This window comes from Coffea arabica, chromosome 2c (genome assembly GCF_036785885.1).
Source record: "Coffea arabica cultivar ET-39 chromosome 2c, Coffea Arabica ET-39 HiFi, whole genome shotgun sequence".
Classification (NCBI taxonomy): domain Eukaryota; kingdom Viridiplantae; phylum Streptophyta; class Magnoliopsida; order Gentianales; family Rubiaceae; genus Coffea; species Coffea arabica.
The window spans coordinates 21,035,795-21,057,987 of record NC_092312.1 but is presented as its reverse complement, the minus strand read 5'-3'; the positions used below and the strand labels follow the sequence as shown (position 1 = coordinate 21,057,987).

The 22,193-nt window shown below is 36.9% G+C and overlaps 3 protein-coding genes across 4 annotated transcripts; all 3 read left to right on the top strand.

Annotated features, from left to right (window-relative positions):
- The first annotated feature begins 81 nt into the window (after nucleotides 1–81).
- LOC140035207 (shaggy-related protein kinase kappa) lies at nucleotides 82–6,569 on the top strand. The gene is made up of 13 exons (XM_072075200.1): nucleotides 82–374; nucleotides 1,031–1,276; nucleotides 1,487–1,579; nucleotides 1,656–1,715; nucleotides 1,811–2,083; nucleotides 2,667–2,741; nucleotides 3,876–3,932; nucleotides 4,027–4,167; nucleotides 4,262–4,312; nucleotides 4,772–4,867; nucleotides 5,806–5,889; nucleotides 5,971–6,073; nucleotides 6,348–6,569. Exons 2-13 carry the CDS (start codon nucleotides 1,127–1,129, stop codon nucleotides 6,434–6,436), a joined length of 1,272 nt encoding a protein of 423 aa, XP_071931301.1. The 5' UTR covers nucleotides 82–374; nucleotides 1,031–1,126; the 3' UTR covers nucleotides 6,437–6,569.
- Nucleotides 6,570–9,670: 3,101 nt separating this feature from the next.
- Nucleotides 9,671–13,300, top strand: LOC140035206 (phosphoribosylamine--glycine ligase-like). Its single transcript, XM_072075199.1, has 4 exons — nucleotides 9,671–10,114; nucleotides 10,769–11,142; nucleotides 11,361–11,891; nucleotides 12,625–13,300. Exons 1-4 carry the CDS (start codon nucleotides 9,871–9,873, stop codon nucleotides 13,039–13,041), a joined length of 1,566 nt encoding a protein of 521 aa, XP_071931300.1. The 5' UTR covers nucleotides 9,671–9,870; the 3' UTR covers nucleotides 13,042–13,300.
- A 4,425-nt stretch (nucleotides 13,301–17,725) lies between these two features.
- On the top strand, nucleotides 17,726–21,921 carry LOC140035204 (stromal 70 kDa heat shock-related protein, chloroplastic-like). Of its 2 annotated transcripts, none has more exons than XM_072075195.1 (8): nucleotides 17,726–18,429; nucleotides 19,095–19,347; nucleotides 19,608–19,687; nucleotides 19,853–19,995; nucleotides 20,080–20,178; nucleotides 20,293–20,482; nucleotides 20,669–21,067; nucleotides 21,250–21,921. In XM_072075195.1, the coding sequence occupies exons 1-8, from the start codon at nucleotides 17,869–17,871 to the stop codon at nucleotides 21,637–21,639; spliced, it is 2,115 nt and encodes a 704-aa protein (XP_071931296.1). In that variant the 5' UTR covers nucleotides 17,726–17,868; the 3' UTR covers nucleotides 21,640–21,921. The 2 variants fall into 2 exon arrangements, with proteins under 2 accessions (XP_071931296.1, XP_071931297.1); XM_072075196.1 differs by having other exon boundaries at nucleotides 18,322–18,445.
- The last annotated feature ends 272 nt before the right edge of the window (nucleotides 21,922–22,193 follow it).

The following is a 22,193-nucleotide window of genomic DNA, read 5'->3' as shown; positions in this document are numbered from 1 at the left end:
CAAAAACAACAGTTCACGCTCGGTCACTCTCCGACCTTTTGATCTTCTCTTTTTCACTCCACAGTCCACACTCACACACTCACTTTTCTTCTGCGCCTGTCTCTCTCTCTCTCTCTCCCCCTCGGGTCTCATGTATGTATAGATGGTGTATGGAAGTGTATATGTATCTCTCTTGCTGTAATTTCATGGGATTATTTCTTTAATTATCGTACTCTAGTGACTTTGGTCTGGTGTGTGTTTATGAGTTGATTGCTTCATTTGGGGTTTAAATTAATGTAACGAAGGAAAAAGCTAGTAAAAGGGTGGTGGTTTTTAAGAGAGAGAAAGAGATGCTGGGAATCTTCTGCTTCCAGCTCCGACTCAATTTTATCAAGGTCACTCCGTTTTCGCCTTTCCTTCCATTATATTGTCTTTACAATTGTCTTGAATTTTAATTCAGTGTGCTTACAGTTATCCGTTCTCCTTTTGTTCATTCTCGATTTTTACGTTACAAGGTACTGGTACAACCTGATTTTGTTACCATCTGGCGTGATTGGATCTGATTCAGTTAGAAATTTCTTTAATTTTTTTTTCTTTTCCCTTTGGGTAGTATTGTAATCTTGGGTCTGTGTATCTGATGTAAACTACTATACCATGAACCTTGTTCTTGTTCCTATAAAGGCAAAAAAGGGAAAAAAAAATGTATGGGTGATGATTTTCTGTGTGCTATTTCATTGCTGGGTAAGTGGAAATTCATTGGTAAACTCAACAGTTTGAATTCAAGGGCTATTGTAAATTTTGGAGGATGTTTGCAATTTTAATATCTTTGAAAAAAATATCTTTTAAGCAGTGATATTTTTCTCATTTATTGTGCTGTTCCATATTTCTGTCTTGCTAGTTCAATTAGAACTGCTGTAATTTTCTGGAATCAGGATTTCAATATCCGTGACTAGTCAGTTGGGTGCATTCATGCTGGTTTGCATTCTTTCTGAGTTTAATGAGGCCTAGTGTTTGACTAAATTTCACTGAAGAGACTTTCTTATAATGCTAGGTGGAGAGTTTCTTACATTGGACTGATTGCCAAATTATGAGCAACCATGTGGAAAGTGGCAAATATTAACTTCTCTAATACTTAACGTGGTGATATATGGCATCTGCTGGTCTTGGACACGGGGGAGTTGGAAGTTCCAGAAGTGCTAATGGCTTCAAAGGATCATCCAGTTCATTAGATTGGCTCGGAAGGGAGATGCTTGCAATGAGATTGAGGGACAGGGTTGACCATGATGAGGATGATAGGGTGAGAATTTACGCATAATGAATTATTGACCTGAAATTGCTTGAGAGGACCCACCCAAAAAATGATGTTGCTAAATGCAGTTGTTGTACTTTCATTCTTCATCAACTGAGCATTTGTGGCTCAATGCTTGTGTCATATTGACTCATAAAGGGACTTTGTTAAATAGTTACTTATAAGAAAAAGCCTCTTTTTATGTCTGTTGTGATGCAGGATAGTGAACCAGATATAATTGATGGTGTGGGTGCTGAAACAGGACATGTTATAAGGACGACTATAGGTGGACGCAGTGGTCAAGCCAAACAGGTGAGGCTGGAAGCTCATATATGGTGTCACGAGTACTACTGACTTCTACTGTATGTAATGTTATGATGATTGACAGGTCATAAGTTACATTGCCGAACATGTTATTGGAACTGGTTCTTTTGGTGTTGTGTTCCAAGTAGGTTCTACTACATTCCTTTCTTAGTTCATCATTTGCTACATTTCTTTCTCGTTTTTTGTATGGTTTTGTTGGTTGTAATTACTTTCTTACAGGCAAAATGTAGAGAAACTGGAGAAATTGTTGCTATCAAGAAGGTGCTTCAGGACAAGCGCTACAAGAACAGGGAGTTGCAAATTATGCAGATGCTTGACCATCCTAATGTTGTCTCCCTTAAGCACTCTTTCTTTTCAACAACAGACAAAGAAGAGCTATACCTGAATCTTGTCCTTGAATTTGTACCTGAAACTGTGAATCGTATAGCCAAACAATACAATAGGATGAACCAAAGGATGCCATTGATTTATGTCAAACTTTACACATACCAGGCATGTAATATCTTATTCCTTGAAATTTTCTATGACAACTTTTATTCAGCCTCATATCTGTTGGTGCTTCTGCAATTACTTACTCTGGAGAATGTCCAATTGTGTATGGGTCAGTCTCTCCTCCCATTCCCAATTTGTGTGCCTTAATGTAGTATAAGAGATGGATCTTGGAAAAGTTTAACTCTTTTAAATTCATTAATTTCTTGTACAGTTATATTTTATGTGAAGTATACAGCTTGTCCAGCATCTCTTGAACAACTCCTTCAAAAATGGTATTAGTCTTGGTGGCCTCTTTACTCCAGGCCAAATGGTTAAGAGTTAGATACCTTTACATGCAAGATTATGATGTCACCTAAAATGTTATATTATTGGAGAGGAGGGTTTTATATATGTTTATCCTGATTTTGCTGGGACATCACAGAAGTGAAACAGAGTATAACATCTCTGCTGGCAGGATTAACAATTCATTAATCTAGACTTCCCAGGCTTGCAACAGTGAAAGTTTAGGGCATTTGGTGCTACAATATGCTAATTGTCTTTCTTTGGCGTTTTTCATGTTCATGACTTCTTATTTTGGGTGCAGATTTGCAGGGCGTTGGCATATATTCACAACTGCATAGGAATTTGTCACCGTGACATCAAACCTCAGAATTTACTGGTAAGGTTTTCTTCTTTACTGTTGAGGACTTGATTGTTGGCATTAGTACTTCTGCATCTGATGAGATGGTATTCAAAAGCTCAACCTATTGCGCTAGAGCAACTTCACACTCATACTTCAGCATCTGATGGGATGATTTGGGATGTGCTTCATCCTGTTATGTTAGATCATAGCTCATAATTGTGAAATAGAAACATCATTCACTGTTTAGTTTTCATGTCCTTGATAGGGTTATATTTTGCATCTCACAATATATTCTACACACAGGGATTTAGTCAAGCTTAATCTAATGTACTTTAGTTCCTTATCTGTGCGTTAATTCATTGCTACCAAACTATGAAGTTACTTTCTTAATTCAGAAGGTTTTAAGAGAGAATCTCCACTTTCCAAATACCATGTAAGTTGATAATGTTAATAATTCCAGAGTATGTGCATTTTCGGTTCAAGGAGTGAATATATGTAAACTTACATCCATTTGAAGAGACTTGACCAAAGTAGATGGATATTGCCCATGTAATATGTATTCTTTACATGAAAGAATTCATACTTAGGTATAGATATTACTGTGGAGGTAGCATCTGATGTGCCAAAAACATAGGAATAATTATCTAGATGGGTGGTCTCCAGATCAATATGACACTAATAGTAAGTGCGTTTTTTTTTTTTTCCTTCATTTTTTCTTCTTGTTCCTTTTATAACTTCAATTTACCTTCTCTTGTTTCCTTTTCAATCCACTCTTGTCATCCAAGCCTATAATGATTGTTCCTCTCAGCTCTCTGAGATTTGATAAACATGGTAGGACAACTGAAAGATTATCACTTAATACAAGTTCAAAGTTGATAAAGCTATGTACTGTAAAGTTATATGTAGTTATTTAATGTGATATACTCTCTCTCTCTCTTCTGGTTTGGCTTGATGTGATGAACGAACTTCAGGATTATAGTATAGCAGACTCAGGAGTACAATAGTCATGCGAAGAGTTATTGTGATGAAAACGTAGAGAACGCTTAGGTTTAGAGATGATGTTCTTCTCATTAAGTGGGGTGCATTGGTATGCTCCAACTGGGGCAGAATGATTGATGGTTTAATGTTGACGTCTTTATTAGTTTAACTAGCTCTATCTTAATATTTCAGGTGAATCCTCATACACATCAGCTAAAGCTTTGTGATTTTGGGAGTGCAAAAGTTTTGGTTAGTCTTATGCGTCAATGTTTTGCTCATTTGAGAAAGGGAATTGGCTTGTTGTTGCTTTGATGCAGTTTGGTTTCTCTAACTAAACTATTAGGTGAAAGGGGAGCCCAATGTGTCCTACATTTGTTCAAGATATTATCGTGCTCCTGAACTCATATTTGGTGCCACTGAATACACAACTGCTATTGACATTTGGTCAACAGGCTGTGTGATGGCTGAATTACTTCTTGGAAAGGTAGGTCTAGCGGTCCATATTTAGGCTTACCCCTTCTTGCTGAAATTTTTGAATCAGTATTTATTTTGACTCATATCTCCAATTCCCATAACAGCCTTTATTCCCTGGAGAGAGTGGAGTTGACCAACTAGTTGAGATTATAAAGGTAATTTTCTCTGGCCTTTAATGCTTCAAAACATTCTTTGGATAACTTTCATCACCATTCAATTCATGGGACGTTTACCTCAATACTGAATTTGAACATAGTTTGTGATTTTTGGAATTTTGTATTACTAGTGTATGAAATGAAAATGTTTTTGAATTTCCGATTTATGTCTTGGAACTGTTTGGACGGGTTATGCAGATATTCCTGATCTTGAAAATTCCATGAAGGATTTTGCACTTCTTTTTTATCATCTCAAACTCAGAGAAAAAATGTTGCTGGGGTTTAAGGCTTGAAAATGCTTGCAAATCTTTTGTTACCTAACAACTTTAGAAAGAAGATTACTCGAATGTGCATAAGCTTGTTTAGTACATAAATTGCTTATATCACCATTAGTATCTTTTAAGAGTTGCAGCAAACAAAGTCAGACTAATACCTTGAGTGAATTTGTGTTTTGGGCAGGTTTTAGGAACACCTACCAGAGAGGAGATAAAATGCATGAATCCAAACTACACTGAATTTAAGTTTCCTCAGATAAAGCCACATCCGTGGCACAAGGTTTGTACACTTCCTATCTTTTTGCTGTTTCTTTATCAGCTGATTGGTGTCATAGTTGCACTTGTTATTACAATATTCGCTTTTCGGATATGAAATTGGCATCATATTCTCATACTATAGCTAAGTAATCACTACCTTGATGTGATTTTGCTTTCATTTGGAGTTGGATAATGAGTTAGACATTTAAATTCATTCAAGACACGTGTTATCTGTATTAAGTATCTCATAGAAGGCACCATTGGTGGACCTTATATTAGATTGATAAAGGCTGTGGGTTGAAAACTATACCCAATAAAAGATGAAACTAAGTTTAATCTTGACGCTATTATTTCCTCAAGTGCGCTCAGGTATGCTGCCAACTTTGTAGTGTGTCTGATAAGGTTCTGCAGATGAATTTTCCTGATATTGATGCTTATGGGGCTTGCCACTCTTTTTTTTTTATGGAGCCTTCAACTTACATAAAACTGATAGAGATAATTTAGTGTTCATATAGAATTGGGATCCTTCTGCATGATCATAACGAAGTTCTCTGTCTTTGCAATTGCTTACACGGTCAACATGCTAGATTCCCTTGTAAGGAGCTTTCTTCAAGCTCGGGCTTTGACAGTGAATTGTCTGTGCACGATGCAATTGCCTTGAAATACGTTTGATGTGATGATGACCAAGATTGTGGAGCTCATCTTTTCAGATGCTTGCTTTAATGTTATTTTTTTTATTTACTGTTCATATAAGGGCAACTTAACTATTGAACAGTCCTTTGCCTTTTGACTGTTGCAATTGGATGTAGGATGCTTTATAGCATCTTGATGCGTGGTCAGGTTTATCTCTTTGGCCATCTGCAAAAAAGACAGAGACCTTTAATATTCTTGTTATCATCACTCAGGATGCATGTTTCTTGTCTGTGAAATATTGTTGCGACATTTTTCATCATCTTGTAGGTCTTCCAAAAGTGTTTGCCCCCAGAGGCTGTGGACCTGGTGTGTCGGTTTTTCCAGTACTCTCCAAATTTGAGATGCACTGCTGTAAGATCAGATTTGTACATGAAATCAGTTAGCACCATGCTCAAATTATGATTTATCAATTTTATGTTTGTGGAATTGCAGTTGGAAGCTTGTATTCACCCTTTCTTTGATGAATTAAGAGACCCTAACAGCAGACTTCCAAATGGACGTCCTCTTCCACCACTGTTTAATTTTAAACCTCAAGGTTGGTCTTCGTCCTCACTGAACTATTCCTTTCTCAATTTGTTAGGGTGCCTTGGCCAGAAAAACTAGAGTATCTTAATCATGCTACATGTTACTCTCAAGTGGTATTTAAGAGTAGCACTCAAGTACCATCTGAGGCTGCCAAGTAGCTCATGCAGTGTTTCCCTAAAATGGACGTGTGTCACATCTTAAAATTTTTGACTCTTAGCTTCTCAGTTCTTGGGGTTTCCTGACTTCTCATGAACCCTAGATGCCTCATGTAAATTTTGTGGCAGAACTTGAGGGCATCCCTGCTGAAACAGTCCGCCGGCTTATTCCAGAGCATGCTCGAAGGCAGAATTTGTTTATGGCTTTGCACTCTTAGTGGCTTATCTGGCAATGTCACATTACCACTTTGTCCTGTATCACATGTAAATCTTTTTCTTGGGAATATCGTGTATCATGTCTGTATAAAGCTGGAAATGCATTTCTCAGTAGAATCTGGGAGATGAGTGAAATATGAATTTAGGATCGTCAATTTTCTGGTTATGATAAACCAGACGCTTAGACCCTTATTATCCACTGTTTGTATGTTTGTGAGAATCTTCAAAGCGGAACTTTTTTGAAGCCTAGTACCGAGCTACCGGGAGATTAGTTTGTAATGTTATCAATCAGTTTCACATAGTGACATAGGAACATTTCCAGGGAAGCTCCCTGATGCTGATATTCTGGTAGTATTCGCTTGCCTGTTGTTATTCATGCTTGTAGCGTCCCTATCATTCTGTTTTTCTTTACCCATTTTGGGCAAATCTTTGTTACTATGGATCAGAATTGGATAACGCAAGGTAAGACTTAAGAGCTGTTGTTGCCAAGCTTATCGACTTGTGCCACAGTGGCTGATGGTCTTTTTGGTTTGTCTATCGCAATCTTTGAGCGGCACATTTACCAATGATGCTATGGTAATTGGTGTCAGGAAGCAGTCGGTATGGTGCTATGGTATTGCATTGGTTCGCCCGACTGCAGTAGGACTATAGGATGTGGAGCACCTAATGGGATGATGCTGGCAATATGGTCCGTTATTCTTTTAAGATAAGAATAGAAACGAATGCATGCATCTTCAAAAGCAGGTTGTCAAGAAAAACATGGTGGAAGGAGAACCATTGCTTGTGATATTGAAGTTGATTCTTGATACCCAGTCCAGATCCATAAATTGAATGCTAGTCTGGATGTCTTGTTGATCAACATCTCTTGTTTTACTCCCTAGACTCAAAACGTCAAGCTCTAAAAACAGAAGGGGGAAAAAGAAAAAGCCTAAACCGATGGTCGTTTGTAGTAGTGCATAGAAAAAATAGGAAATTGAATGATGAAGAAATAAAAGAAGAATTAAGTGTCACTAGTTAAATTCATTAAATCTTCTTTTTGGTTAACTTCAGCTATTATTTCATAATAGTAAAAGCAATGCGATCTCAGAAAAGATATATGGTAAAATACCAATATTCTAAAGGTTATACATTGGGCCTCGTTTGAATTGTCATTTTTTTTTTCAAAAAAATATGCATTTTTCATGAAGACGTCTCAATTATTTAGTTGTCTCACGTACATCATTTTGATCTGTTTGGATTGATAATTATTTGGTAATTCTTTTATTGTTTATTCTAATTCTTTCTGTTATGAGATACATGTGTTACAATAAAATGATTAAAAAAAGAGAGAAAGAGTAGTTGAAAAATGTGACTGGAGCATATTAGGAAAAAAAATCCCCATATTTTTTCAGCAAATAAAAAACTGCTAATTATTTACCCAAGTACCCAACGAAAGGGGTGAAAAAGCCAAAATAGGAAGAAAATAAGATGATAATATAATGGAATAAAAAAAAGGGTTAATCGCACTTTATCCCCTTTAAGTATGGGTCATTTCTTACTTTACCCCCCAACGTTTATTTTTCTTCAGTTTATCCCAAATACTAACAGTCAACTCTAACGGAGATTAACAGAATAATGAAAAGACAGTAATATCCTTAAGAAAATAATGAACAACCCAAAATACCCATATGTCAAAGGTTCATGTCTTCATGAAACGGATAAAAACAAATTTCCAAAATTGCCCTGGAACAATGGAGGAGGAAATTTCCCTCCATCGGGCACATGGGACAAGAAAAGGGAAACCAGAAGACAAAAGGTTTCCTTCCTCTTTGTCATTGTCGGTCAAGTCTCTCTCCCCTCTATCAGCCTCTTTCTTCTTCTGTATTCCTTGCAAAACCTCCAAAACCTCCATTAAAGAACATGAAACGACACCAGAAATAGAAACGGCACCTACTTGGCGGGTCGGACCCAGGTGCAATTGACCCATCGGTGGTGAAATCTCAATTGGGAAGGAGGAAAGTGAAGTTCGTCGAGTGGATTGTGAAAGGTGACGACGAACCTCAGAAGAGAGGGGGACTGGGGCTGCTTGTGGTGGTAGTGGCGGTCGGCGTTGTGGTGCTGAAGAAGAAGAGCGGTGACGACACCAGTCCACCAGCCGTCCCTATAGTAGGCATCGACGACGTCGCCTAGGTCGAAATAGGGTTCAGAAGAAAGAGGGTCAGGAGGAAGCACAGGGCGGAAGAATTCGGCATTGACGTACTCGCGGAGAGGGACGTTGGAGCCCTCCTCGACGACGAGGGTATGGTACTGGACATAGGCCTTACTATTGGAGTGGAATTTGAATTTGCGTTTCTTGGCAGAAGAAGCAGAGAAGGAAAAAGAATAAGCATATAATTTTTTGAATTTTATGTTTGTGAGAAAGCTTCTTACACGTTTACTGGCTGATGCTTAGGTTAGTTTGAAACATCTGTGATTTCCTAATGGATAATTTCCTCCTCTGTAATTTTTTGCTCATATTCTGCTTTGCTCTGTTGGATTAGTACTCGTGGGTCTGCTAGAATAATCCAAACTGTTTCTAAAGGCTTTGAACTGTCATGTTAGCCTGAGGATTAGTTAAAGTTCACAGTATATTAGATAGCTGATTCACTCTGCTGTTCTTTGAAATCAAACTTTTTATGTTTATTCAAAAAGTGATAGTCTGAATCTTTGGAAGAAAAAAATCTCTTTTAAGGAGGAAAAAGTGCTAAGCAACTTTTTAAGTGTTCAACTGATGAAATTGAAAGAGTGAGGGTAACTAGGTGCTGGAGGAAGGAAATACTTAAGAGATTGTGAAAGTGACAATTCAACAGAAATATTATCAATTAGAAAATCATGCACCACCTTGAACTGCTGATGAAAAATGCACACATCCAACTCAAAAATCAATTTGCAATAACTACAGAGCCCTATTAACTACCCAATGGCAATTTCGGCATCTTGAAGTTTTTAACGTGCAATTGCTGACGGATGGGATAAACTGAGGAAAAACAAACGTTGTGGGGTAAAGTGAGAAATGACCTATACTTAAAGGGGATAAAGTGCGATTAACCCTAAAAAAAAACACAAACAAACTGGACTTGAAAAAAATCACACCCCTCTGCTAAACAGATAAAAACTAGACGTGAATGTGAACGAACTCTGACAGTCTGACGTAGATGCTTTCAATTTTAACCTGAAGCGGAGAAACCTAAGCCCCGGATAGACTACCCTCCCTTTTTATTCTTTCTTCTTCCTCCTCCTCCTCCTCCTCCTCCTCCTCCTCAACTCTTCTCTTCTCTTCTCATAAACATAAAACACACAGCTCTATCCTTTTATCTGCTCTTCTCTAAGTTCTCTTTGTTGGGATATCTTTCCGTTCTGGTTTGTTCATTCACTTCTTGAATCTTTTTTCGTGGGAAATAATCAAGTATAAGCTAAAATGGCATCATGCATAGCTCATAGTATTGGAGCTACAGCAAAATTTCCGGGCAGCCATCATTACCAGTCATCTAAACTGTTCACGGCCGACCAAAGCCGTTCTATTTACCTGGGGGGAACAATTAAGTGGGATTGCTTAAAACTTGAGTTTCGTGGCAATTCTAGCCGCAGGGTTTATAGTCTTCGGTCGACATTGACCGCAGTAGCCTGTAGCTTGTCTTCTGTCAATGGTACCTCTTCTTCTGGTAAGCATAAAAGAATCTATGCTTTCAAGCTTACTGTTTAGAATGCTAGTATATTCTAATAAGAAACAGAAACGGGATGAATTATAAAAGGGTAATGTTGTTCATTGTCTAATCCTCAATATATGAGTTCAATTTCGAGTAGAGGATCATGTTAAGAACTTGGAATTCCCTCATTTTCTTGTTTGTCTCTCTCTGGTTTTGAGTTGGGGTTAGTTGCCAAGCAATTGGGAAGAAAAGTGATGCCTTTTTTTTTTGAATAAAAGATCAAATTATTCATTGAGTAGAAGATTAGGAAAGATATTTTTCCTCGTACTTCTATTCAGTGCGGATGAATAAGTACATAACTTGCGCTTGTATTAGTTCATTCTTTGTCTAATTAAATATCAAGTAATTTAAAGAAAAAAGAGTCAATGTTTGCGTGTTGTTTTGTGAAATTTTGTACTCATCCATTTTGATCACCATCCTGCGTTTGACGCATGGTTTCCTCAGTTTTGGTGAATCAGAGTTTAGGAAAGATAAGACAGATGGCTTATAAACGATTGATAGTTTTGGACTAACAACAATTGAAGGGGCTTGATAAAATTGGCTTGCAGCTTGAAAATGTCGAAAATGTCTGATACTTACACGCAGAGTCTTACTCAATGTTATTGGCAGGGGAAAGGGTGGTTGTGTTGGTGATTGGAGGAGGGGGAAGAGAACATGCTCTTTGTTATGCATTGAAACGATCTCCCACTTGTGACGGTGTATTCTGTGCCCCAGGCAATGCGGGGATTTCCAACTCTGGAGATGCAACTTGCATTTCTGACCTTGATATCTTAGATAGCTCAGCAGTTATCTCCTTTTGTCGTGAGTGGGGTGTTGGACTAGTTGTTGTGGGACCAGAGGCACCTCTTGTTGCAGGACTCTCTAACGATCTCGTGAAGGCCGGAATTCCAACTTTTGGCCCTTCATCAGAAGCTGCTGCTTTAGAAGGCTCCAAGAATTTTATGAAGGGCATTTGTGACAAATATGGAATTCCTACTGCCAAGGTAGGTCCAATTGTAGATAGCAAAGGGTATTGTTTCTTTGTTGCAGATACAACATTTATAGCATGGTTCCACCTGTCTTAATCTTATGGCTGGTTTAGAAATCATATCTTTCACAACGTTGTCTTCATTATTCGATTCATAACAGGATTAACAGTTTCTAGGCAACTTTGACTATTCAAATGCATCTTGAATATGGTAAATCTGGTTACTCTTTGCAGTATAGAACATTTGCCGATTCTACCGCTGCAAAAAGCTACATTAAAGAGCAAGGTGCTCCCATCGTTATTAAAGCTGATGGACTTGCAGCTGGAAAAGGAGTTATTGTTGCCTTGACTCTCGAGGAGGCATATGATGCTGTAGACTCGATGCTTGTCAAAGGTGATTTTGGGCCTGCTGGTTGCCATGTTGTTATCGAGGAATATTTGGAAGGAGAAGAAGCTTCATTCTTTGCACTAGTAGATGGGGAGAATGCGATTCCTCTAGAATCTGCACAGGACCATAAACGGGTTGGGGATGGTGATACAGGGCCCAATACTGGTGGAATGGGGGCATACTCTCCTGCACCAGTTTTGACAAAAGAACTCCAGTCTTTGGTTATGAAATCCATCATTCTACCTACTGTGAAAGGAATGGCCAATGAAGGATGCAAATTTGTTGGAGTTTTATATGCTGGACTCATGATTGAGAGGAAGTCCGGATTGCCGAAATTAATTGAGTACAATGTGCGCTTTGGAGATCCAGAGTGCCAGGTCAGTTTCTTTAGTATCTTTGACTATTGATGTCTTTGGTTTTGTACTGGTAGCTGCAATTTCTTACCTAGAATTGTTGTTGAGGTTGAGAAGATGAAAGTGATGTAGTGGAATCTGCAAAAGGTTGCTGCTTGAAGCTTCAATTTCTGTTTCTTCTTCTTTTCTTTTCTTTTCTTTTTTAATTTTATTTTTTAACCAATTGAAAACTGAAGTTGTGGTCTTAAGTTTGTCTTCTAATTTTACTAGTGTATCAGTTGAGTAAACTATTGTTTTAGTACCTTCAAACAATTGATAAGTAAATGCTATAATTGCCTATCTTCTTTCCATCTCCATCTATGAGTTGTTCTAGTTGGGGGTTCTCTAAGATCTAATCAAAGCAGTATGCCACTTAGTTATCCTATGTTGGATCAGTTTCATGGTTGCTAGTTTTTACATCATCAAGTTGCTAAATGTTGGTGGTCTTTGAGGGTATTTATAGCAAAGTGATTCCTGTAGGGATCTTCTAAAGTAGAACATGTTTGTTATAAAGTCTAAGCAATCATGTTCTTTTTGGGTGTCATTCTGGTGGTTTTTGATGAACACCATACCACTTTCGTATTTTCATTTTCTCCTCTTTGTAAACTAGTCTTCTGGTATATCAATTCTTGGTCAGTGGAGTTTGATATGGATTTGTTCCTTTGCAGATGTGACTACTCTGACATTCTATGCTGCTGCTTGGTCTTGTGATTTACAGGTGCTGATGGTTCGCTTGGAATCCGATCTGGCACAAGTTCTACTCGCAGCTTGCAAGGGAGAACTGAGAGGCATTTCGCTAGACTGGTCCCCTGGTTCAGCCATGGTTGTAGTTATGGCAAGTAAGGGCTATCCCGGGAGCTACGAGAAGGGGACACTGATTCAAAACCTAGAAGAAGCAGAGCAAGTTTCTCCATTTGTTAAGGTTTTTCATGCTGGAACTGCTATTGACACGAATGGGAATTTCATTGCAGCAGGGGGGCGTGTTCTTGGGGTTACTGCCAAGGGAAGGGATCTTGAGGAGGCACGGGATAGAGCATACCAGGCTGTAGATCAAATTAATTGGCCGGGAGGTTTCTCTCGGAAAGATATAGGATGGAGAGCACTGCCTCTGAAACAATATTCTACTAAAGGTTGAAGTAAAATTTTCAACTGGAGACGGTGTATGTATGACTATGACACTCTTCACTTGAGAGTTGGTAAGTCAATGCCTTTCCCATCAATAAAAGATTCCAAGCTAATTTGTCAGCCCTGAAATATCGGGGGTAGAGAGCAGGCATGGGAAGTAGCACTTTTGATTGAGAAATGAAAGATTAGAATAGTTAAGTTAGAGGGACAAAAATTGCAAGGTTGTAGGTATCATTTTTTGTCGAGTAAAAAAAGTATTTCTGTTAGTATGACTATTGGCTGCCATATACAACTGTGACTGTGCGAGTTTTTTTGTCAAAATAACACTCTTACTAAAAAATATTTCCAATGTGATTCACTTTCAAATTTTATTACCATAATGATATTATTGTTCCCATCTAATTATCCTGATTGCCATGTAGAATAACAAGAAAGGAAAGTTCTAATCCAATTTATAATTTCTAACATTAACTAAAATTTTATATTTTTTTATTATAGAGGAGCAAGAAGATTGCATAACTTTTATAATTTCCTTATAATTATCTAAAATAAATTTTACCATTATTGACCTTACTATTATTGGTCTCCGAATTTTTTTAAATGTATCAAACCTATTGCATATATATTTTTTCAAAAAATAATTTTAAAAATACAAAAATTGCAACGAAAATTGTAATCAATTATAAAAATTTCAAGGTTATCATATTTGTTTATGTTATCCTTCCTACTCTTTGAAAAGACGAAAATAATCTTCATCTACCTTAAGATTATTAACTTGCGAAACATATTTTTTAGATGCTGTTAATATAAAGATTGGTTTCTTAGATTATGTTTGACAAGGGAAAGATAACGAAAGAAAAAAATGTGGGAAGCTTTATAGAGGAAATTGAAGAAAATATTAGATGAGAAAGAGAAATGGAGGACGTTTTTATCTCTATCCTGACACATATGCAGCCTAAGTGGCAAAAAGGATCACAAAGGTAATAAGTTTTAAAATTTAGTTACTTTGAGTATATATTCTAGAAGAAGAGTTATTTTGACAATAAACTCGTGACTGTGCTGGGGGTGCTTGGTCTGGATTCTTAGCAGTTCGTTTGCTTGCTGCTTATGCAAACTCCCAGCATGCTTGTCCTGAACCTCATGATTTCCCCTCTCACTGTAACCAACTCTATAGCCTTAATTAATATCCTTTTACAACTACTGTCGATTATTTCTAATCACAGTACAGGAATGGCAGCCTGGCAGTCCATTGCCGATTTGGTGTTGGTGAAATCTTGCCGTTATTCTTGGTACTTGCTTAGGTTGGTAAGGGGTGTGGAATAAAGCAAAGATGCTTCATGCTTCACCCCTTTTGATTCCATTCCTTTTCCTCAAGAAAATGTATCCCTTTCAATTTGCAGTCGCTTGTCATTATCAGTGTTGTGATCGTCATTCCGGCAGCAAACCGTAGCTATAAATGTGTATAGTGTTGGACATGTCATGCATTTTGATTTTGCATAATGAAAATGGCTCTAATTGGTAAGAGCAAACCTCAGGAACTTTAGGTCAAAGGCCAGGAATTCAAAAGAGGAAGCTGAATAGTTGAACCACGCGCAGCTTGTAACTTGCATCTTGGTTCGTTCACTCTTCGCTACTTTCTTAAAGGCCAGGAAAAACTGGTTCAACATCATCGCTAAGGAAAACAAGACAAAGAGTTAATCTTAATTCTTATGTTCACTAACAGTGTATATATTATCATGATTGGATGCAATTATATATATATATATAATTTGAATTTTAAATTTAAATTTGAATTATTTATCATATATTTAACGATGAAAGTGTATGCACTGTCACTATATAGAAGATTAATCCTTAAATAAAATCTTTTTTTTTTGAGTCAATGTTAATTCTATTGGATACCTTGTTGTTAACCATATAAAAGAATATTAGTGCATGTACTAATATACATATCCTTAATCATGTATTAGCTTTTATTTTTAATTTTGAAAAATTCATTCAAAATGTTCTTTACATTTCTCCAAATAAATTCACTTTTAAAATGGTAATTTGCATCCCTTGTAAAATCAAGTTGATAAATTTTGGTTTCCACTTAAAGTTTTCGATCATTTTTTACATTGAATTCATCATGTGACTTATACATTGACATTTTTATAGGAGCAAAAATGTTAAATTTCATTGTAATTAAACAAATGATCTGATCTATATTCACTTTTTTCTTAACTTTTTTATATAACGGAAACAATTACATGTGAATCATGTGATGATTTTTAGGGTAAAAAGTGGTTGAAAACTTAGGTTGGGATCAAAATTTATGAATTTGAATTTGTAATGAATAGAAAGTTAACATTTTAAAAAGGGATAATTTCAGAAACCTCCCCTGAGGTTTCTGAGGTTTCTGACATTTACACTCACCTCCCCTGTGATTTGAACAATTACACTGACCTCTCCTAAGGAGACTAATCCTTTACAAATTTAGTCCAAATGATTAAAATATTGTTTTAGAGAGTGAAATTAGAATTTTGTACCTGATTTGCCATTTGTGCTACATGTCCAATGAATGACAAAGTATTACAAATTAATTAATAATTAATAAACTTTAAGGAACGTAGTTTATAAACAAATACGTATTACTTATTTAAAGTACCAGTTCTTTACGGATATTTTACTTTCAAACATTTACTTTATTACAAATATTTATTCTCAAATATAGATTTGTATTTACTCTCAAATATTTAATTTTTGTTAAATAAAAAACTTACCAGTTTTTCTTCCGTAGAAATATTAATATAACACTTTTTCAATTTTAGTTATAAATATTTATGTATTTAGCATAAATTAAATGATTCAGGATAAAATACTCATAAAGAGCTAATACTTTACTCATGTAATGGATGAAAACCATAAAAAGTTAATACTTTATGGGCCATTTCTTTTTTTAAAAAATATTTAATTTATATCAAATAGATAACCTACTGATTTTCTTTTTGCGAGAATAATTACTGTAACACTTTTTAATTTTTAATTACAAACGTTAATATATTTATCATAAATTAAATATTTGAAAATAAAATATCTGTAAAGAGCGGGTACTTTAAATAAGTTATATGTATTTGCCTATAAACTACACTCCTTACTTAAATCAATAAATTACACTCCTTAACTTAAATCAATAAACTATACTCCTTACTTTATCCTCGTATAGTTTATAAGCAAATACACATAACCTATTTAAAGTACCGACTCTTTACAGATATTTTATTTTCAAATATTTAATTTATGATAAATATATTAACGTTTGTAATTAAAAATTAAAAAGTGTTACAGTAATATTCTCGCAAAAAGAAAATCAGTAAGTTATCTATTTAATATAAATTAAATATTTTTTAAAAAAAGAAATGGCCGATAAAGTATTAATTTTTTATGATTTTCATCCATTACATAAGTAAAGTATTAGCTCTTTATGAGTATTTTATCTTGAATCATTTAATTTATGTTAAATACATAAATATTTATAACTAAAATTGAAAAAGTGTTATACTAATATTTCTATGGAAGAAAAACTGGTAGGTTTTGTATTTAACAAAAATTAAAAATTTGAGAGTAAATACAAATCTGTATTTGAGAATAAATATTTGTAATAAAGTAAATGTTTGAAAGTAAAATACTCGTAAATAGTTGGTACTTTAAATAAGTAATACGTATTTGTCTATAAACTACGCTCCTTAAAATTTATTAATTATTAATTAATTTGTAATACTTTGTCATTCATTGGACATGTAGCACAAAGGACAAATCAGGTACAAAATTCTAATTTCACTATCTAAAACAATATTTCAATCATTTGGACTAAATTTGTAAAGGATTAGTAACCTCAGGGGAGGTCAGTGTAATTGTTCAAACCATAGGGGAGGCTAGTGTAAATGTCAGAAACCTCAGGGGAGGTTTTTGAAATTATCCCTTTTAAAAATGAGGAATGAATAAATTTATTTGACAAAATGTAAGAGATATTTTAAATTATTTTTCCTTTAATTTTTTACTATACAATTAAGCACAAATTTTAATACATCAAGAAAAGTGGCAATCATAAGAACTTTTTTTTATGGTAACGACACATCTAACTTATACTAATCTACGCCTACTACTCTAGGGGGTGGTCCAACTGAGTCGAGAAAATTTGATGGGTACTGAACCACAATCAGATCAGATTGGTGTAACACACCTGTATGAATTTAGAATAATCCTTGTATATTGATGGGACCAATTGGTCGATCTTGTCTCTACCACTTATCACTATATGTGATTTGCCATTTTAACTAACTTAAATCCATATCGGTACATAATACACTCATCTGATTCAATAATGATTCAATCTCAATCAATTTTCCAATAGACTCGGTTGGACTCTCCCTCTTAAAATAAACTAGTATAGGAGGTAGTATAGAATAGAGACAAAAAATAAAAATAAAAATTGGTGGATAGGCCCAAACAATTGAACAAACCGTCCAATCAAAATCAACTCTTTTTCCAGATGTCAGTCTCACCAAAAATTACTAAATCCTCCCCAAAAAAAAAAAAAAAAGGAAAAGAGAATTCCAGAATCTTCCATCTGTCTCCTACCGAACCCTCCTCTCAACAAAGTAAAAAGAAAAGAAAAAGGGAAAAAGTCCCTCAACCCCTTGTAAACCCCTTATCTTCTTCTTCTCCTCAAAGGCTCCGTTATCTCTCCATTTTCCTTCTCCTTCCCCAGCCCCGCACCCTCTTCCCCCCGCGCGTCCCGCTCGCACCACTTTCTAGGGTTAGGGTTTGAAAAAAGTTGAGAACTTTGGCAGAAGTAATGGCCTCCTCAACTGCTCAAATTCACGCTCTCGGTGGTTCTTCTGCTCGTTTCTCATCAGCGAACCAAACCCCAAACAAACCCTCTAAAACCCTCTTCTACGGTCAATCCATAAACTTCAGAAACAGGTCGGATTTTGGACTCAAACTCAAGTATGCCAGGAATAGCAGCAGCCGGAGGTACAACACCGCCCCGCTGCGGGTGGTGGCGGAGAAAGTGGTGGGGATTGACCTCGGGACGACCAACTCGGCGGTGGCGGCGATGGAGGGGGGTAAGCCGACTATTGTGACGAATGCCGAAGGGCAGCGGACGACGCCGTCCGTGGTGGCCTATGCTAAGAATGGGGATCGGCTTGTTGGTCAAATTGCTAAGCGCCAGGCTGTCGTGAATCCCGAGAATACTTTCTTCTCGGTCAAGAGGTTTATCGGAAGGAAAATGTCGGAGGTGGACGAGGAGTCTAAGCAAGTTTCGTACGTTGTGGTGAGGGATGAGAATGGAAATGTCAAGCTCGACTGCCCTGCTATCGGCAAAATGTTTGCTGCTGAAGAAATTTCTGCTCAGGTACACATTGATATGTGTACGTTGTTAAACCCTGGGTTGCTTAAACTATTGAATACAGTTGAACTGATATGTGGTTCAGTTCTCATATTGGACTCTTAAATGCTTTGGATGCTTTCAGGTTTTGAGGATAACGATAAGAGTGCGGTGAATTTTGTTTAGAGCATGTGTATCGTAGGGTGAACTATTGTTGGATTCTTAAATGAAGGCCACTTTTGAAGTAGGGGTGGGGGGGAGGGGAATGTTAATTTTATTGTTATTGCTGTTGTTGTATGCAGGATTATTACTTTATCTTTGGGGTTTGTGGGTGTGTGTCTATGAATTTGATTGTGCAAATGAGGTGATTTTAGGTAAGGGGACATGATAAAGTCAGCTATAGTTCAGCTGACATATAGAAGCTGTAGTAGCTGAATGATTTGACGAGCTTTGTTCTGAGATGAGGGTGGAATGTATGTGCTCAATTGGTGAATGAAGAAGTGGATATTCCGAAGTTGAGCATTTCAAATGCAAGCTGAGGTGGCAAGAAAAGCTTGAATTCTGTAGTTTGTTCTAGTCAAAAGACTATTTTGGAGGATTTGAATTACAACAATACTGTGCCTTTGAGTTTTTGTCTTTTATTGCTTTACTGATTCTGGTCTATTGCTGATTTTCTATATTTCCTGATTTAGGTTTTGAGAAAGCTTGTTGATGATGCCTCAAAGTTTTTGAATGACAAGGTTACTAAAGCTGTGGTTACAGTTCCAGCATACTTTAATGATTCTCAGAGAACAGCAACAAAAGATGCTGGTCGAATTGCTGGCTTGGAGGTTCTTCGAATTATAAATGAACCTACCGCTGCCTCTTTGGCTTACGGTTTTGAAAAGAAGAACAACGAAACTATTCTAGTTTTTGACCTAGGAGGTGGCACATTTGATGTTTCAGGTACCAAGTGTCTGTTGTTGTGATTGGTTATACACTGTCTCTTGATATCATGTGGAGTGGCTATATTCTTGGTAAAAGCTTTCATTTTTATTAAGAATTTGCCCACTTTTGCTGCTTCTGTGACTTTATTTCCTTCCAAGTGGCTATTTGTATTATCTCTCATCCTCAGCTCATGTACTCTGTATAAATGTCTAAACAGATTGTCTTCTTCTCCAAAATGCAACTTTCTATAACTCCTTTTGCCATTGCTTTGGTTGTAGTTCTTGAAGTTGGTGATGGAGTATTTGAGGTTCTTTCAACTTCTGGAGATACTCATCTTGGTGGTGATGATTTTGACAAGGTTGGTATCCTCTCTCTCTCTCTCTCTGTTGATTTAAAACTGTTTGATGAGTTTTCTATGTTCATCCAAATCCCACATAAAAGAAAATGTTATCTTACTTTCGACTAATATCTTTAGTTGTATTTGCTGCTGGGGAATCATCATTTAATAAATTATGTTGTGCAGAGAATTGTGGATTGGCTTGCTGATAATTTTAAGAAGGATGAAGGGATAGATCTTCTGAAGGACAAACAAGCTCTTCAGCGTTTAACTGAAACAGCTGAAAAGGCTAAGATGGAACTGTCATCTTTAACACAAACAAACATCAGGTACCAATATTTTCTGATGCCCTCTATATCCTCTTAAATATTTTGGTATTATATCATAGCAAGTACATTTCTTTTTTGTGGCAGTTTGCCTTTCATTACAGCCACGGCAGATGGTCCCAAACACATAGAAACCACTCTTGCTCGTGCAAAATTTGAGGAGCTTTGCTCAGATTTGCTTGATAGGTATGAAAAGGTCGTTGAGGCTTCTTCTATATATCATTATTCTATAACCAAGTCACCTTCTGCTTTTCTTAACAGCTGGCATACCTGAAATTATCCTATTCCTCTCTTTATCAGGCTAAAACGACCAGTTCAGAATTCCCTGAGCGATGCAAAGCTTTCTTTTAGTGATATAGATGAGGTGATCCTTGTTGGTGGGTCAACACGTATTCCTGCTGTTCAGGAGGTTGTCAAGAAACTGACTGGAAAGGATCCTAACGTGACAGTCAATCCTGATGAAGTTGTTGCTCTTGGAGCTGCTGTGCAGGTGTGATTTACTGCTACTTAGAGATGTAACAGTTCCTTTTTCTCTTCAATTTGCCCTTCTAAATATGACGCAACCTAGTAAACTTACTCTGTGTCAAAGCCAGAGCTTGATTTCAATTATGTTTATCTTTTTTAATTTGTCTTTGCCACTCGTTTGCCTGAGACATACTTAATTTGTTTATACTAGGCTGGTGTTTTGGCTGGAGATGTCAGTGATATTGTACTTCTGGATGTAACGCCTTTGTCTCTGGGGTTAGAAACTCTTGGTGGTGTGATGACAAAAATCATTCCAAGAAATACAACCCTTCCCACATCAAAATCAGAGGTTTTCTCAACAGCTGCTGATGGCCAGACTAGTGTTGAAATCAATGTCCTTCAAGGTGAAAGAGAGTTTGTAAGGGACAACAAATCATTAGGCAGCTTCCGTCTGGATGGGATACCACCTGCCCCACGAGGAGTTCCTCAAATTGAAGTTAAATTTGACATTGATGCAAATGGAATTCTTTCTGTCGCTGCAGTTGATAAAGGCAGTGGGAAGAAGCAAGATATCACCATCACAGGTGCCAGCACGTTGCCCAGTGATGAGGTATGGCTCCTGAATGCACAAGTCATCTCATGTAGCTGAGAATTTGTTAAGACTGTAAATCTGCATGTATTCGATAGCTGAGGCATGCAATAGAAAAGCAGCCTTTTCTTTTTTGTAAAATCTAATCTACTTGTTGCACCTTAAGCTGAGAATTTGTTACGTCCTGCGTGAACATAATACAGGTGGAGAGAATGGTTAAAGAAGCTGAAAAGTTTTCCAGGGAGGACAAGGAGAAGAGGGATGCCATAGACACAAAGAACCAGGCAGATTCTATTGTATACCAGACTGAGAAGCAGCTGAAGGAATTTGGTGACAAGGTTCCTGCAGCAGTAAAAGAGCAGGTTGAGGCGAAAGTTGGGGAACTCAAGGATGCAATCTCAGGTGACTCAACCCAGGCCATCAAAGATGCTATGGCTGCACTTAACCAGGAAGTAATGAAACTTGGTAGTTCAGTCTATGGCAAGCCTGGCGAGTCACCTGATGCTGGTGCAGCACCAGGCACTGAACCTGGGCCTTCAGGAAAGGGTAATGATGGAGACGTCATTGATGCTGATTTTACTGACAGCAAGTGAGCCTTAAAAAAGGAACATTGATCCTGAGCTCATTTTCACTTTATGGTCTCCCAGCCCCTCTCTCCAACCTTTACAAGCCTTGGAATGTGTATAAGGCGTGAATTTGTGGAAACGGTCCTAGCGTTTGCGGAAACTTGTTCGTGTCAGGGGGCTTGAGAAGGATATCTTATTAGGATTTAATATAGAGGTAACAAATGTATTCAGTAATGGTATTTTTGACAGTGAAATACAGAGAAAAGTTGGCGCTGATGGTTTAAATGTATTTGTGCGCAGTTCTTAAAAGGGTTTAATGCTGTGCAACGAATTTTTTTCTGTTACGCTGAGGTTGAGAATGTCTCCACTTCTATGTAGTGAAACGTTGGGAATTTTAGGTAGCAGGAAAGCTGACAATTTTGATAGTATCTTCAAATGGCCTTTTTGTGTTTGAAAACAAACCTAGTGCCTATAATTGGCATATGTGTTGCACTCGTACCATTTCCTTTAATTGTGGGTAAATTTACTATTGATTTTTCTTTGGGCGTCTGGAATTTTTCATGGCAGCATGGCTTCCTCCA

What these genes read in the sequence shown, in the direction of transcription:
- LOC140035207 (XM_072075200.1), top strand. Translation starts at nt 1,127, where the DNA reads ATGGCATCTGCTGGTCTTGGACACGGGGGAGTTGGAAGTTCCAGAAGT. An exon ending in AACTAGTTGAGATTATAAAG is followed by an intron (nt 4,313 to 4,771) that starts GTAATTTTCTCT and finishes TGTTTTGGGCAG; the next exon opens with GTTTTAGGAACACCTACCAG. An exon ending in GTTTAATTTTAAACCTCAAG is followed by an intron (nt 6,074 to 6,347) that starts GTTGGTCTTCGT and finishes ATTTTGTGGCAG; the next exon opens with AACTTGAGGGCATCCCTGCT.
- LOC140035206 (XM_072075199.1), top strand. Translation starts at nt 9,871, where the DNA reads ATGGCATCATGCATAGCTCATAGTATTGGAGCTACAGCAAAATTTCCG. An exon ending in CAATGGTACCTCTTCTTCTG is followed by an intron (nt 10,115 to 10,768) that starts GTAAGCATAAAA and finishes TGTTATTGGCAG; the next exon opens with GGGAAAGGGTGGTTGTGTTG. An exon ending in ATGGAATTCCTACTGCCAAG is followed by an intron (nt 11,143 to 11,360) that starts GTAGGTCCAATT and finishes TACTCTTTGCAG; the next exon opens with TATAGAACATTTGCCGATTC.
- LOC140035204 (XM_072075195.1), top strand. Translation starts at nt 17,869, where the DNA reads ATGGCCTCCTCAACTGCTCAAATTCACGCTCTCGGTGGTTCTTCTGCT. An exon ending in TGCTCAGATTTGCTTGATAG is followed by an intron (nt 20,179 to 20,292) that starts GTATGAAAAGGT and finishes TCTCTTTATCAG; the next exon opens with GCTAAAACGACCAGTTCAGA. An exon ending in CTCTTGGAGCTGCTGTGCAG is followed by an intron (nt 20,483 to 20,668) that starts GTGTGATTTACT and finishes TGTTTATACTAG; the next exon opens with GCTGGTGTTTTGGCTGGAGA.